Here is an 11,658-nt window from a genome sequence, read left to right as displayed (position 1 = left end):
CTAAGACAGGAATGTTTAAAAGAACTGTAAAGGCCATAGAGACTATTTAAACTACAATGAAGACTGGTAGAGAAAGAATGGGATTTAGCAATCCTTGCAGGGCTTTGAAGGAGCTTTAGAATGAATCAGGTAAACTGCAGAAAACATGTAATCTGTTATCAGGAGTTAGCCCTAGATGGCTGCAAGCAGTCAATACAGTAGCTAAGGATTAAGAGCAGGCATTAACTTGGTGGTTATAAAAAAAATGAAGAGCAAGAGACAGGGACAGAAGAGTGCTGCTGTGTTGTGCTTACTGAGCTGTTTAGGATGCCCGAAAGTGTGAACAACAACCAACCAAACAGAAAAGTACCCAAATACAATATATTTAAACATCTTATATAATTTTTGTAAAGACTTTTGAAAATAAAAAGTAGCAAAGGAAGATTTAATGAAAAGGTATCTCACAGATTAGCAACTGGCTTTGCAAAAAGAATGCAAAGAATCAGTTTAAACTGCTAGTTTCTATGTGCTGACAAATAAACATTGCAGCTACCCAGAATTCAGGAACATTGCTAATATTGGTTCAATGAATGTCTTAAGGACCTGCAGCCAAGCAGGGATTAGGGAAGCAGAAATAGCACATCGGCATTCATTGTGTTGGGGTTTTTAACTGCTTAATTAAACAGGGGATTATTCAATTAACCCACAGAGGACCTGAAGAGGGAGCAAAATACCACTGTGTTTTTCAATGAGAGTTTTTTCATTGCAGCCTCCTAATGCATCCCATTAAGAGATCAGGCATATTCCTCTCTCCCTTCAAGCAAATCACCAGAATAGAGGAGACTGCCAGGATCAGACACGGAATATATGCCTTGAACAGAACCGTGCTTCCAGCTAGTCTTATCCACTGGACTTCCCTTTACAGAAAGAGATATGAGGAAAGAATCATGGCAGAAACACAAATGCCTGATTACTTTATTCATGTGTTAGATCCTCAGGAGGCCAGTCAGGACACAGTGCCCCAGAAGTGCACTATTTTCTGTGCAAGTATTCAGAGTACAAAGGACACCGTTTGTACTCTGAATATATAAGGATATAAGGAAATAATGGGGTTCTAAAGAAAACGATGTGAAAGGAGTCAGAGAGCTTACTTTCCATAGAAAGTGGGAGGATACTCACTTTCTATCCCACCCTTAACACACCTCAGAAACAATCAGACTTTTGGTTCTTAAAACAGAGATAATTAATGAGTTTATTAGTACACAAAAAGAGTGCAGGAGACTATGTAAAGGATTTAGTACAAAAGTAACTAAGCAGAATAGTAACAGATGAAATTTAAAAGTGAAGTATGAAAAAACATGTTTCAAAGACTGTTGAAGACAACTCAGCCACAAACGGGTTTTTAATTAGTTGTTACCTACTGGAGGAATGATTTCAAAGTAAGTGCAGACTCCTGCCTTTTGCTCTGCCTCTAGCACTATTTAGAAGAGACTGGTGTTAAGCTGCAGAGAAGACAGAATATTATGTTATTTCATAATCCCTGTGTATCTTGCATTTAGTTTTTGTTCACCACATTTCAGAGAGAAAAAAATATTAAAAATGGGGGGTTAGTTATGCCCAAGAAAGACTTGTGAAATATGAAATTAATTTTGGGGGAAAAACAAAACCCACAACTAAACCAAAACAAAACCCACCACACAAACAAACAAACACCACAAGCAAACAAACATAAAAAACAAACAACCCCAAAAACCTATAAGCTGTAATTTAGCAATGAGTACATTTACGGCAGTAGAGTTTCATCAGTCATTTGTATCACGTATCTGTGAGCTCCTGAATGCAAAAACTTTGGGACATTTTGTTTGGTCGAACTGATCAGACAAAAGAAGAAATTTAGAAAGTATGCTTTAATTTACTTGTTTAGTTTTCTGCTTGGAATATGATGAAGGCAAAGATCTTAGTATTTTTATAAAAGACTTAGAGCACATCCTAGCAGCATAAGAAAAGCATCTGCAATGCTAGTAGTTTGGATTAAGTGTTCTCAGTGCTCTGAGACTTCATGCTTTAGGATAATAAGCTCATCCTTGGTAGTTTTTAGTGTCTGCAAAGCATCCAGCACTGATCATTGTCGCAAACAGTGCTAAACCCCTAATCTGCTCTTATATAACACCTGACACCTTCCTAAAGTCATATGTAAAAACAAGCAGACAGTGAAGTTGCGATGTTAAAGCCTGATTCTAAAACTACCAGCCCTGCAATTACAAAACCCTTGAAAACTTGACACAACAGGCAGCAAAAATAGCATAAGATCTCCACAGGGAAGAATCCCACCTCTTCACTGCCAGAAACATCCCATGGGTGCTATCACTTGCAGCGATTTCCTCTCAGTGAAGGCGACCTATGCATCTATGAATCATGAACATGTTCTTATGACTTAGTAAGGCTTCATATTCAACTGCTCCTCCTGCTGCTATGCACAGAACCCCCACAGCTCTGCAGAGAACTGGGTATATACTTAGAAGCATTAAGCCTGCCATAGCATACAAGTTTTAGATAGAAGAACAGAGCTAAATTTGCCAATATATGGCGTTATTTCTACTTACATTATAAACAGTTTCTACTTTGAAAATCCTCAGGTAAGCAAAGCTTTCATTTTTTAAGACTCTCATCTTAATAGTGAGGCAATGCAAGTGTTCTCATTTCATGAAAGGTTCTCCAGTCTGGCCTACAGTTTAACTGTGGAGGCGTTAGTAGGTTACATTAGATTAGCATACCATCATTACATAAGGAAGCCCAGCCATACAAATCTCTTTACAAAAGCAGTCTTAATTTGGAGCTTTTCTCAAGTCTAAGTTGACGCTTGGAGACTAATTTGACAATATCTTCATCAAAGTGGCTGCAGAAGTACTTCTTCCATTATGGCTTGGATTATTCAGAAACTAATGTCCCAACTGATCATGTAAGTGAGAATACAGTATTCTTTCACTCCCACAGATACACACAGCAAAGGTATTATCACGGCAGGTAACTGTCATCCCCTCCAAACAGGATACAGCTGAAATTCTTCTGTTTGATTCATTAGAAAGAAAAATATATTTTTTTTTAAACTGGAAAATGTGGTATCTTTGGGAATGGTTTTAAATTTAAAGAGGGAGATTTAGATATTAGGAAAAAATTCTTCCCTGCGAGGGTGGTGAGGTGCTGGCACAGGGTGCCCAGAGAAGCTGTGGCTGCCCCATCCCTGGCAGTGTTCAAGGCCAGGTTGGATGGGGCTTGGAGCAACCTGGCCTAGTGGAAGGTGTCCTTCCCCATGGCAGGGGGTTGGAACTGGATGAGCTTTAAGGTCCTTTCCAATCCAAACCATTCTGTGATTCTATGATTCCTTGCCTCCTAAAAATAGAAACCGAGGCCAGTAGAAAGTACTGGTCTTGCAGCATGTTTTTTGTCAGATGGAATCATACTCACAGACAATGCCCAAGGACATTTATTATACCTTCACTATGTTAAGCTTTCCAGTAAAAATAGCAAGAGACTAGATTTAGAGTTAAAAACATGGATTTAATAAACAGATACCCTTTAATTTGTTGTTCAAGTATTGAGCCCTTAAAATTCTTTTCCAAAAGCAACAAAACTATGTTTTTAAGCTGAACTTCTGGCAAATTGCTAGGTCTCAAATCTTTCAAATGTGAATGTCCTTGTGAGTTAACTTGATTAACTTTGGCCTTGAGTCCAGAAATGGTCTTCTTTTAAATTACTATCTTGGATCACCTGTCTTTTTAGCCTACTTTCACTACAGGCACTGGCTTATAAGGATTCAGAATGAGTTTTCTGATAGTAAAATAGAAGCTGAGGCAGTCCTATCCTAGGACAACTCTTGACACTTGCAAGTCCTTTTTTGCTATTCCACACTTCACTGCAAATTACCTGACATCATGCATTTATGTTTTGTGCTCACTACTCCTCTAAACTCATTCAAAAAGATGCCCCTGTTGTGTTACTTGCCTCAAACCATGATCAAAGAAGTTGTTCCCCACACTTCTATCTTATAGTGAAGTCCAAGGCCTCATTGTACTCTTCTGTGAGTCTACAGGTAACTAGACATCTATCAGACTACAAGCAGCTTCTAGAACAAATGCTTCAGCAGGGTATTCCAGTGTCTCAACACAGAAAAGACAGGCACTGAGTCAATATGCTGAGCTGGAGGTCTGTGTCTAAGTTGACAAAGAGTGACTCTGAACCCTGGATCTTCTTGATCTATCCAGCTCCCCACCAGCCAGATGCTGGGAATGGCAGAGACCTTTTCCTACACCAGTCTTGGAGACACCTCACCATAAAAATAGATCTACATACCTGTGTCATAAATCCACAGTGTCAAATAAAGGACAAAGTACTTTGCTATTTTTACACCTGGTAAATTCATTAGTAAATTTATCAGTAAGTCATGGCATTATAAAGGTTGTGTGACTGATTCAGCCATGAAGTATTCTGGCAATCTCCCAGCTGTTAGCTCTGGCTGGATTGGCTGGTGTCTCTCTGCCTGTGCTCCCTGTCAATTTTTTGGTGCTTACTGCGATGGTGAGCAGCATTGCCTCACCCTGGGCCTAACTGGAGTCTACAACAATGTCCTGGCCATGCAATTCTCAGCCTCTCCCCTCACCTGAAACCTCTTATAGTAGGATGTCTTGGTATTTTCCCCTAGTGTCAAGTAGTTGCAACCACAGCCCTACAAAACTCACTCTCCAAAACCACAGCTCTGCCTTCATCTGCTAAGATCAAATCCTTCAATGGACACTCTGCACTCTGGGGTGCAGAAAATACTTCTATATCCCATTCCCAAATATTTAATCTTTATAGCACACGCATGTGATGATGCCGCAGCAGTTCTTTTTAGTTTGAGAATAGCTTTCATGTTTTCAATAACAACAAATATGCATCGAATGCAATCCACATATTAAAAAATTTAAGTCATGATGTTGTCAGAGACAACTGCACAAAGCATAAATATGGTGCCACAGGATATTACTACTAACAGAGCTCAAAATAAAACCAAAACTTCCTTGATGAAAGAGTTACAGAAAAGCAGATGCTGTGCATAAATTTAGCTTTGTCTTAAGAAGGAGCCTAATACGAAGTGGTCCTGCAGCACCTCAGAGACTCTGCCTTTCCAGCTGTTTCAAGCAGTAGCACATTTAACCTTTCTGTCTTAGACTGTATAAAACACAGCAAACAGAAGAGATTAGAGGCACACCATTCATCAGGCATTTTTATTCACTCTTCAGTTTATAATGTTTCCATCTTTGTTCCCATTTGGGTGAGCAGGCTCCTGTCTTCCATCCAAATGCCCTGTTAAAAGACATGAATAACATAAAGCCATCAGTACATTTCAAATGACTGGACTTGCACTGTTACTGTGTTGAAAAGTAACCCTCAAAGCATACGTTTGCCACTACAGAGTATTTCTGAAGGGTGCTAGCATCAAGAACTTTTCAACACCAGCCTAGAATGACTCTTTCATGTTGATAAACCAGGCTTTGAAAAAACTATGGTGAAATACACCTTTCTCTCGAACAATTTCATAGGCAGAAAAAAGAAGAAGTGCGGGTCTTCAGGACAGCTTCAGTACAATTCAGAAACTACAATGGTGCAAATTAGTCAGTACTATCTTGAGATGAGGTAAGATTTATGACCCAGATCATAACTCAAGCTTTTTCTTAAAACCAGCTCACACCGCCGTGACTGCAGCACAAATCAGGGACTCATCAACACCAGCACAGTTAGCTGATAACTAGTAACAGCTCAAGTTTTGTCTTATTTCCCTACAGTAAGAGGATGAAAAGAGGCCAAGGTACTCAAGCACCTAATCCCTGATGATTTCGACACAAGAAATAGGTTGTGAGGTATTTGTCAAGGACCAAACAAGAAATTTACCATGTAACAGACAGGTGCTCCTGAGTGACAGTCTAGGTCTTTAACAAGGCCATCTTTCTTCTTGTATCTGCAGTGTACCTTTTAAAGAGAAGTTGCTGGCTCTTTTGCCATGTTTCCTTTCGTGTTAGACTTCGCACATTTGGTTTATTTTTCCTTCCTTCAGGACATGAAGCAAAAATAAATTACATAGCAGTAATTCTGATTGCAAAATAACTGCTGTTCCAGCATGTAATGGTCTGAGGTAGTAAAAAGACAAAAGCATTTCAGGTGTAACCACAATGAATAACTGAAGGACTAAAATATGACCCTTCTAGGCAAACCACACCAAATCTAATGAATGTTAATACATGTAGGAAAATCACAGAGCATTGAAAATGAGCCCTGGGTCATTTTAGTTTGTTCCAGCAATTCAAATCCACAAAGCCAGAAAAGCCCTGACTTTGAATTTAGCATTGCCTCTGGAAGTCACACAACATACTCTGTGCCACAGGGGAAGTCATACAACACGTGCAGGATTCACACGTATATACACTACAGATGTTTGTATTTAGCAAAGAAAGGTAAAATTTCACTATTTGTCTGTCTTAACAACCACAGAATATTTCAAGAAGTCAAATACTGAGCGTCTTGAACTACACCCTCTTTCCTGCACCTTCTACTTATATACCAGTTCTTAGCACTGTCTTGCTTCAGATTCACACTTAGTAAAGCCCAAACAGGCTAAAACAAGTAAGTCAAGTCCTCTCCACTTGAGATACTTCTTAGTGGTGAAAACACATCTTCTAAACTAGTTTATTTTTATATCAGGCAGAACCTCAGCTTCCACTAACAATACAGTCTGCAAACCCACAAAATCATTTGTATCATTCACACCTCCATGGAAGGGTATTCCACCATGCCTGCTGGCGCTCACTCACACAGCAGACATCTGCATGGTCAGGCGTAAGGAAAAGCAGACAACAGTTTGTTTTACAGGCTGATTGTTAGTACACTGATCTTCAGTGCTGAAAGCCATTCCACTGTCTGGAATTCAGATGCAGTTTTCAACAACAGCTTCCTGGAGAAAAATTAATGTAACATAGCTACAGTGTCCTGGAGAAAAATTAATGTAACATAGCTACAGTGTCCCTCCACATGCATCAGAAAGGTTAACCATGAAGTTCAGCATGCAATGCTCAGTATGGAGCATATATACTTAGAAGGCAAAACCCAGCAGAAATCAAGAGAGCTACAGAAGCTTGAAGTCTGCCTTCTGTGAAGAAAGGGAAAACCTTTGAACGGATTCAGTGCCCATCAGTCCACAGTAAATGCTTAAAGAAGCTTAGGAATTTACACTGCTATAATTTCTTAAAGCAGCTTAAAAGGCACTTTCAGCTCCTTCCTCTTAAAGATAAGAGAGACCAGGGTCTTATCACAGGTCTTGGTATTAGTTACAAACATCTGACTCCTAGAATCATACAAGACATGGAAGCCTTCCTAATAAAATTACAGTCCTTACAATCATGGTAGAAAGTCTGAAAACATGAGTAAAGTGCACCATGAAGGCTCAAAACCAAACGGGGAATAAAAGAAACAGTGAATGCCTTTAGTTTTTAAACTGGTATTTGTTCATTCAACCTTGTGATTCCAGGAGTCTGAAATGATTTGAGATCTCAGCTGAGCAACAGCCGGAGCCATCAAGATGCCCACTTAAAGTGCTTCCATTGCGCACTCACTCACTCACTCCCCATGAAGTACAGGAAGTTAGGTGTGTATCATAAGCAAATTAGCTTTATTGTGGTAAGTGTACTGTCACGAAGATTACAGTGATGTGAAAGTTGAGGAGCGGATCAGTATTTTATATGCGCCTTGTGGTGAAATGTTTCACAAACGTGTGTATCATGGCCTGGACACCGTGAGCACTGGAAGAAACACAAAGTAAGAAGTGACAATTTAATGGACACCCTTATGAATTGCCTCTGATGAGGCTTCACCCTGTCCTCATTCCCCTTTCCTTCACGCTGGCACCTGAGGTGAGCGCTGCTCCACAGGCAGCCACAGGAGGTCACGCAGCCCCGCTCTAGCACAGCACGGGCGCACGCAGGGAACTGAAGCATGTTAAGCGCCGGATTCTCGCAGCGTTACTGCCCGCAGCTGAGGCAAACAGCTCACTTCTCTTGCCCATCGGGTATGTGTCCCCACACGAAGCCCTGTTACCGGCGGGGCAGCCCTGCGCTCCGCACCCCTCAGGGCAACCACCGCGCTCCCCACCCCTCAGGGCAACCACCGCGCTCCCCCCGCAGACTGCCACAGCCAACCGGGGTAACGGGGCACTACCGCTCTGCGCATGCGTCCAGAGCCCACCTCGCTCCCGCCTGCCCCATCGTCCTTCTGCGCATCAGCGTTACGTATGACGCCATGACGTAGGGAGTTCGCCGGTCTCAACCTACCCCGCTAGCGAGCAGCGCCGTGACATCACTTCAGTGGACGGATGCCGTAACCAATCAGAGGCCTAGAGGCCGGCACTCGATTGGTTGTCAGGCCGGGAGTGGTGGGCGGAGTGCCGGCTTAGCTTGGTTGCGGCAAGCCCGGGTTACATAGGGCGGGGTACGGCGTGTCCTTGGGCTCAGCGGCCGGACGGTGCTGGAGATATCGGGCTTGCCGTCACCGTCGTGGGCGCAGCGTCAGCGGGGCGGCCGGTCAGGCAGGTGCGGGCGGGACAGGCCCGGGTCGGCGCTGGGCTCGACTGGCTCTGGGTCCGGATGCGGGCTTACGCCTGTCGGCGCGGCCCAGCGGAGCCGTTATGTGGGAGCGGGGCGGGAGGGCTGAGGGACGGGGTGGGCAGTGCTTTCGTCTTTCTTCGAGGCGCGGTTCCCGCCTGCGCGGGCCGAGGCGAGGGAGCCTGGGGCCGCGGCCTAAGGAGGCGTCCGGGGCGCGGCGGAAGGTCACGGCGAGGCCCAGCGGCCGCGCGGTGGGAGCCTGCGGCCGGGGAGCCGGAGGAGTGCGGAGGGAACTCGGCCCGCCCGGGCTCTGCCGGCCGGGGGTGGCGCGGCGCGGCCCACCCAGCGCGCCCTTGGGTGAGGCGGCAGCTGCCCCCCGGGTGCCGTGCCAGGGTCGCGTCGCTCGCCTGGAGGGTGGTCCGGGGCCGGGAGCTGACTTCCCGCCTCAAGGTCAGGCTTTGCGGGGTTGAGTCGGGCCGCGAGGTACGGGTGCCCTTGGGAGCTTTCGCCGCACCGCGTGCAGATAGCGGCGCCGGTGGCAGGTGTTCGGGGGCATGTGGGCCCGAGGCGGGGGGAGCCGGGCGGCTTCGTGCTTGCCCCGGCCCCTTCCGAGCAGGGGTGCCGATGCACTTTTTCAGCGGGAGAAAAGTGTAAACGGCCCTGACCCTTTATCCAGGGTTATTTATGACTGGGAAACTTCCCTGTTATAGATACATAGGCTGCATGTGGAAGTCGTGTTTAACGAATGCTTCAGCAATTGTCTCCATGCTGTTTAAGTGCCGTGGGGCAGTTACTTTGGGGGGGGGAGCTTTTCCTGCTCTTAAAGCGTGTTTATCACCTTGGTGCTTTTTACATAGTCTAATGAATCAATTCTAATCTTCACACCCAGGAGTTAAAGCTTGTGGATAGAAAGTGTGCTGGCGAATTACTAGGCTGGTGGGCCATACATACCATTTTATAAACTATTAGGATGCTTTTAAAGCTCCTGTTCAATAGGTGACCTTGAAATTGCGACACTGACTTCTGTGTGTGTTCTTGGTCTAGTGCTGAAAATGGGAGATATTGAGAAGGGCAAGAAGATCTTTGTCCAGAAATGTTCCCAGTGCCATACAGTTGAAAAGGGAGGCAAGCATAAGACTGGACCCAACCTGAACGGCATATTTGGACGCAAGACTGGGCAAGCTGAGGGCTTCTCTTACACGGATGCTAACAAAAATAAAGGTAAGCTTAGAGCTGCTTGTCTGAATCACTGGAGACAAAAACGTTCAGTTCTTGGGTGATACTTTCTGAAGCCTGACGAAAAGTGAAATAACATGGAGGACAAGAACATAAATGTTTGTTATTTTAAAGTCATTAACTATCTTTTTTTCTTCTCTCTAGGTATCACCTGGGGTGAGGATACTCTGATGGAGTATTTGGAAAATCCAAAGAAGTACATCCCAGGAACAAAGATGATTTTTGCTGGTATCAAGAAGAAGTCTGAGAGAGCAGACTTAATAGCATACCTCAAAAGTGCCACAAAGTAAAAGTTATCTGCTGCCTTATTTATTTCACAAGGGAGATGGTTATGGAAGTGTCTGTGATGAGTTTGGTTTTTAAACTTTCTATTTTTACATATACTGTGTCTAACCTTAAAATCTGTCTCGCCCATCAGATGACATTGCTCATGGTGAGTCACTGAAGTACACTCTTGTTTGGCAGCCATTAACTTAATGGAAACTATGTAATTGGGTTGATTTAAATGACAATGTTCAGTCATTCTTGATCATAGAATTAAAAAAAATATAAATAAACATTTCCTGCCTCTTCATTGTTTAAAAAAAGTATATAAATAATCAGATGAATAATTGTCAACAGCATAATAGCTTTGACAAGCCCAGCTACTTCAGGGTGGTTTTTGGCATCTTCCACCAGACATCTTCGGTTACATTACTTTAAAGATTTAAAAAAAACAAAACACCCAAACTGAACAGAGCAACAAAAACTTTTAAAAAACCCAAATAAACCACCCCAAGATAATATTTTTCTAAACTTAATCAGTGCTAAGTGTTGTGGTATATGTTAATCTGTCTAAAGCTTGCACTAAGAATGCAATAACTACATCTGACTTAAGTACTATTTGTGAAATGGCAGTTGTGCTCAGCCCCTTTTCTTTTATCTAGGGGAAGCATGTTACCTAATTTATCCAGGCTGACAGCTGCATGCACCAGTAGAGTACATCTCCCCTTCAGAAACATCTGCAGTTTTGAAATGTGACTGAAGCCACTTTGTTCAGTAAATCTTTCAAAACAGCCATTCTTAGTGGAATGAGTAGAACAAGAAAGCATCCTTGGTGCTAAAGACCAAGCTGAGTGTAATTAAATCTTCTTAATCCAGCACAAGTGTTCACGTAAAATCTATTGTTACAGGCAATTTCAGATGAAGGGGTGCCAGAAAAATGTGCTGGTAGACTGAAGGGAAAGTCTTTCTCCATGCCTGGCTGTAGCCAATGTCATTACTTCTGAAGGTTCTGTTTTGCACAGTGTAAAGTGGTATTTTTAATGTTTTAACTGCATTTTTTTTCATACCAAGTGAATTGTTCAGATGAATGTATTTACTGTGTACCAACAGTAAGACATAACTCGGAGCAATCAGTACTGTAAAATTAAAAAAATAAAAGTTGTTTGCTGTATGCGTCTGAAATTCAGTGAAAAATGGGTAATGTAGACAGTAGTTTGGGCATCTAGCTTTCCATCACTAGGGAATAAGACAAGCAGAACCTTATCATGAAGAGAAGTATGGAGTTGGTGTGAGAAGTACTTACACATGTGGCAAAGTTAGAAAGTATTTTTCACTAGAATGAGCAAAGCTGAGCTCTTTCACTGTTTTTAACAGCACTTTTGTTGTGTTTCCGTGAGTGTGACAGGCAGAAAACTCAAAAGTAGCCTGAAAGCTGTAGCAGTGCTGTATGATTGCATGAGTCTGAGTCATAACAAGTTATAACATTGTGCTTAATGGCTGAGGTGCAAAGGGCTGTTACACAGAATTAATGAGTGAAAAGAATTAAGGTTTC

At 42.9% G+C, this 11,658-nt stretch overlaps 1 protein-coding gene and 1 long non-coding RNA gene across 2 annotated transcripts; one reads left to right on the top strand and one right to left on the bottom strand.

The window, feature by feature from the left end:
- Positions 1-1,073: 1,073 nt before the first annotated feature.
- LOC130604083 (uncharacterized) lies at positions 1,074-6,363 on the bottom strand. Its single transcript, XR_008973365.1, has 3 exons — positions 5,986-6,363; positions 5,228-5,322; positions 1,074-1,481 (listed from the first exon to the last, which is right to left on the bottom strand). It is a non-coding gene; the product is annotated as an uncharacterized LOC130604083 (long non-coding RNA).
- Positions 6,364-8,460: 2,097 nt separating this feature from the next.
- LOC130604089 (cytochrome c) lies at positions 8,461-11,277 on the top strand. Its single transcript, XM_057418358.1, has 3 exons — positions 8,461-8,594; positions 9,651-9,827; positions 9,987-11,277. Exons 2-3 carry the CDS (start codon positions 9,659-9,661, stop codon positions 10,130-10,132), a joined length of 315 nt encoding a protein of 104 aa, XP_057274341.1. The 5' UTR covers positions 8,461-8,594; positions 9,651-9,658; the 3' UTR covers positions 10,133-11,277.
- The last annotated feature ends 381 nt before the right edge of the window (positions 11,278-11,658 follow it).

This window comes from Pezoporus wallicus, unplaced genomic scaffold (genome assembly GCF_028554395.1).
Source record: "Pezoporus wallicus isolate ANWC-B61680 ecotype Strahan unplaced genomic scaffold, APGP_CSIRO_Pwel_v1 contig_9789, whole genome shotgun sequence".
Lineage (NCBI taxonomy): Eukaryota > Metazoa > Chordata > Aves > Psittaciformes > Psittacidae > Pezoporus > Pezoporus wallicus.
Note: the sequence above shows the minus strand (reverse complement) of the source record. Positions and strands in the feature narration are given on the sequence as shown.

Coding starts and splice junctions, on each gene's coding strand:
- LOC130604089 (XM_057418358.1), top strand. CDS start 9,659: ATGGGAGATATTGAGAAGGGCAAGAAGATCTTTGTCCAGAAATGTTCC. Junction 9,828..9,986: donor GGATGCTAACAAAAATAAAG/GTAAGCTTAGAG, acceptor TCTTCTCTCTAG/GTATCACCTGGGGTGAGGAT.